Source organism: Mizuhopecten yessoensis, unplaced genomic scaffold, assembly GCF_002113885.1.
Source record: "Mizuhopecten yessoensis strain PY_sf001 unplaced genomic scaffold, ASM211388v2 scaffold1471, whole genome shotgun sequence".
NCBI lineage: Eukaryota > Metazoa > Mollusca > Bivalvia > Pectinida > Pectinidae > Mizuhopecten > Mizuhopecten yessoensis.
The window spans coordinates 874,636-878,988 of NW_018404063.1; the positions used below are offsets into that span (position 1 = coordinate 874,636).

Below are 4,353 nucleotides of genomic sequence, written 5' to 3' on the forward strand. Positions count from 1 at the left end.
GACGTATTTATATACATCTCTGGTATTATTAAATTGTTGGTGAATGCATTGATATACTCTAGGGTACGAAATAAACGAGGTTCTGACCCAGGGTACCTGTCATACCGTCAGCCTATCAGATATGTCGCTAGCCCCTACTTCAATTTTAATTAAATACCCACTCGACGGGTATGTATATCTGTCAGTACAGTACGACCTTGGCCTACTTTAAATATACATAAGTAACTTAAAATAGAACATGTTCTCATAAACCCGGAAGGTGAATGTATTCGGGAATTCCGAGAATTTTCGCCGCCATATTGACAACCCTGAAATAGGTGTACAAAGAGCTGGACGAGATGGCGGCCCAGACACCAGTGCCTGGCTGTATACGACATCAAGGGATAGGGTTTGTTTATGTCTGTAAATCGTGCGAAGACCAGTTACTTTGTATGGAGTGTGTTACAGACAGTCACAACGGCCACACGCTGGGTAAACTTACTGATTACGTGGCGGGTCAGAAACGGGAAATACAGCAGTATGCCGACAAACTCTCCAAAACCGATATTCCCAAAACAGAGGGAGATATTAAGGAAAGTGGACAGCATGCCAAGAGTGGTCGATATCAGAAAATGATTGAGGGAATCAGACGTCAGGGAAAACAGATGAAAGATGACATCGACAACGCTATTGACATGCTTGTGAGGATGTGTACCGAGTTAGAGGAGCGCAATGCAGATATTTCTGAGAAAAACAAAACTGCATTTACTAAATACCTAAGGGAGGACTTGAAACCAAAGCTTGACAGGTGCAAAGAAGTACTGACATCCGGTACAACTGTTGACGTCACTACATTAGCGCGCGAGATTAGAAACGGTGTAGCCACTGCCCCACCATCTCTCAGTGATTTGCAGAAAGTTGAATTCAAACCCGGGACAATATCCACCGAACTCTTAGAACGCATGCTTGGTAAGCTACTTGTCGATGGAGTAGATGAGTCGTACAAACCGATTCCTAAATGTGTGGTTTTGTACAAGTTTAAGGCGCCGTTTTCATACGATACATGTCAAACATGTCTTACCGGTGACGAGGAATGGTTATCGTCCTTGGACAGTGAAACCATATATCGAGTAGATTTGAAAGGCAAAGTCAATGAGATGATAGAGTGTCAGGTCAAAGTCGAATCGATCTCCGTATCTCCGACCACGGGGAGAGTGTGGTTTTGTGTGAGGAGTGACAGAAGTATCCGAGAAATCATGACGGGTGGTGACAGTGTTACACGCTTTAACGTTAACAACATGCCAATTTCTTTGTGTATCACTAGTGACGACATGGTAGTGGTGGGGATGACGGGAGGAATACAACTGTACACTACAGACGGACGGGCGGTGTCGGCAGGAGCGGGTGGTCCGTGTAGACAGGTGGCAGTAACTCCTCATCACATGACGTCATGTACACTTACCGGGGATGTAGCTGCTGTTGATGGTGATGGTGTATTGTTTGATAACTACATGGCTGGTAAGGAACCAGGCAAGCAACCGTCCGTCATCGTCATGGATAAACACCTAAACCTGAAGTTTTACTGTAAAGACATCGGTACGAGCAAAACACACGTGAGTGACATTCAATCATCAAAGTCTCACCCGTACGATGTTTGTTTTGATGGAGCTGGTGATGTCCTTGTAACGGAATGGGTCACCAAGTCAGTACTACTTATTGACAGGAATACTGGACACTACATGAGGACTGTTTATACATCTGATGGACGTGAACCTTCTTGTATCAGTCTACGCAATGACGGAATACTATGGGTTGGACACAGGGACGGAAAAACAATAAAGGTCATCGAATACAGGTAGACGTTTGGGAACAAATACATACTACATACAGATACACTTACTCCATTGCCTTTTACGTGACAATAAACACTGATGATATTCAGCCATTGGTATCGTCAGAAAAGTGATTACCTAGGAAGTCATATAAAGAAATCATGGTTAGGTTTAAGATAATTAAGTATAGTGTTTTGTGACATCTATTACATGTCTAATAGAACACAGTGATTTGTGTATTATGTGACCATTGAGCGTTACGAGGATATTTGAAAATAATTTATCTGGACAAACGGAAAGTTTACTTTTACTCTCTCCTCCGTCACAAGGGATAGAAATTATTTTGAAAAGGGACCTTGCGCTTACAAACTGGATAAACCGGAAGTTCACTTTGATACTCTCTTCCATACAAAGCCATTAATATTCTCTTTAAAAAGGATTTGGCGCTTAGGCAAGATCTTGTATAGGTTCCTATCTACACGTATGTCTATATATCAGGATATTGACCACAGCAATAATTTGAAATTTTAATTATTTTTTTTCTGTTAGAAAAAAAGGCATTGTCTCCTATCTGTGGTGATTCTTGCACTTGTTCATCTATACAATGTTGTAATTTTTAGAATTTACAATATTTGTTTCTGTTTTGTTTTTTCAATTTGTGATATGTTTAATGATGATTCTACATTATTGTATTTCTTTCATGACAAAGAAATGAACAATTGTATGAGTTGCAAAATTTAATAAAATGGGGAAAATCTTCAGTCTCTCGGTTCATCAATGATCCCATCAATATTTGATTGTTAATTTTGTTATATCATGTTTGAATTCCTTATCAAAATGTTATTTTACATGATTTTGAAATTATGACTTATTTATTAAACTAAACCTAATTTCCTACAGTAGTATTTACTAAAGACTAAGACGTTTTGTTCATGGCTTTTAGCCAAATCCGATAAACGTATCTAGTGATTTATGTTTTATCTGACATCAGTGTTAATGCTCGATTACATTTAAATAGTTGTGATTTAAAATCAAGTCAATTCTACAGAATGTTACCATGATGATGTTAAAATTGTACTTTTGGTTTGTCAGTCAGTCTCTGAGACCACTAGACGGTCAAGGTCATTTACTCATTGCCAAGGTCATAGCTACAGTCTTTTTACTATATATTGTCCAGTGTTACATTTCTTTAAAATATAATATGATCCTAACAAAAAATACAAACATGTACATCCCTTTCACGTGCTATATAGTTACCTATTATCATGCCATTTGCTCTTTGTGAGCTGCTTTGAAATAAACAAGTAATTTTACTGTGCGTCGGAAATTCGTTTGTACAGACATTATTTTAATATTCCTATGTATCAAGATATGTTATGTAGGTACATGTTGTACTTTTTAGTCCCCCAACGGTTCCCAGGGGGACTATAGGTTTGCACTCAATCAATTCTTCCGTCCGCGAAGTTTGTCCGGGACATATCTTCTATACTATTTCACCTGGGGTAGCCAGATGTGGTGTACAAGGACATATTTGCATGACGAAATGCAGTGTGCAAGAATTAGGTAATTGTGGCCAATGACTTGATCTTTACTTTTTAAATGTTGATCAGGGGTATATCTTCTATACTATTTCACCAGGAGTAAGCAGATTTGATGTACAAGAATTTAGAGAGATGTCGGAGTGCAGAGTGCAAGATTTGGGTCACTGTGACCTATGACTTGATCTTTGACCTTTACTTTTTGAAAACATTTGTCCCTGGGGGGGGGGGGGGGGGGGTTTTNTTTTACCGGAAGTAAGCAGATTTGGTTTACAGGGACATAGTTGCACGTCGGAGTGTAGAGTGCAAGAATTAGGTGTCACTGTGTCCTATTACTAAACCTTTGACCTTCACTTTTGCAAATGTTTGTCCAGGGAATATCTTCTATACTATTTCATCTGGAGTACCAGATTTGGTGTACAAGAACATATTGGGATGATGTGTTTGTTAATTATAGAAATCGTTACCGATGGGGGACTATGAATTGCCTTGCAATACTTTGCATTGTTTATCACTGTCCTCTAAATGGTATTTGTTTACACTGTGTTCTGTAAATCATATCATAATCAATAAAACAATCGATTAGTGTTTTATGTCTTTAACAATTTCCTATCTACACAGACGAAATATCCAAATCAACAAAATTTTACTTATAATTTTTTTTTATTACAATTAATAACTTTTACATATTTGTTTTATTTGTCTTTTTTTGTCGAGACAGAAAGCATCCTTTAACAGGCAATACGATAGATTTTATAACGGTTTACTGGATAATTTTCTAAAAACAAGGCGATTTTCTTGTCATAATGAATATCTCAGTCGCAATCCCTTGTTTTGTGCATAAGTAAATTTCCATCAGTACTACTGACCTTGGTCCTTAAGCGTAAAAGGACGAAAAATATGTATCCTGGGTGTAAAAATATATCAACGTTTTAAGACCGGGATTCAAACACTGGACCTCTGATCATAATACGATTGAGTGGTACGTTCCAGGGGAACAGTCC

General features: G+C 38.3%; 1 protein-coding gene across 1 annotated transcript; it reads left to right on the forward strand.

The window, feature by feature from the left end:
* Positions 1–299: 299 nt before the first annotated feature.
* LOC110463014 lies at positions 300–3,492 on the forward strand. The gene has a single exon (XM_021517332.1). The coding sequence runs from the start codon at positions 339–341 to the stop codon at positions 1,836–1,838; it is 1,500 nt and encodes a 499-aa protein (XP_021373007.1). The 5' UTR covers positions 300–338; the 3' UTR covers positions 1,839–3,492.
* Positions 3,493–4,353: the final 861 nt, after the last annotated feature.

What these genes read in the sequence shown, in the direction of transcription:
- LOC110463014 (XM_021517332.1), top strand. Translation starts at nt 339, where the DNA reads ATGGCGGCCCAGACACCAGTGCCTGGCTGTATACGACATCAAGGGATA.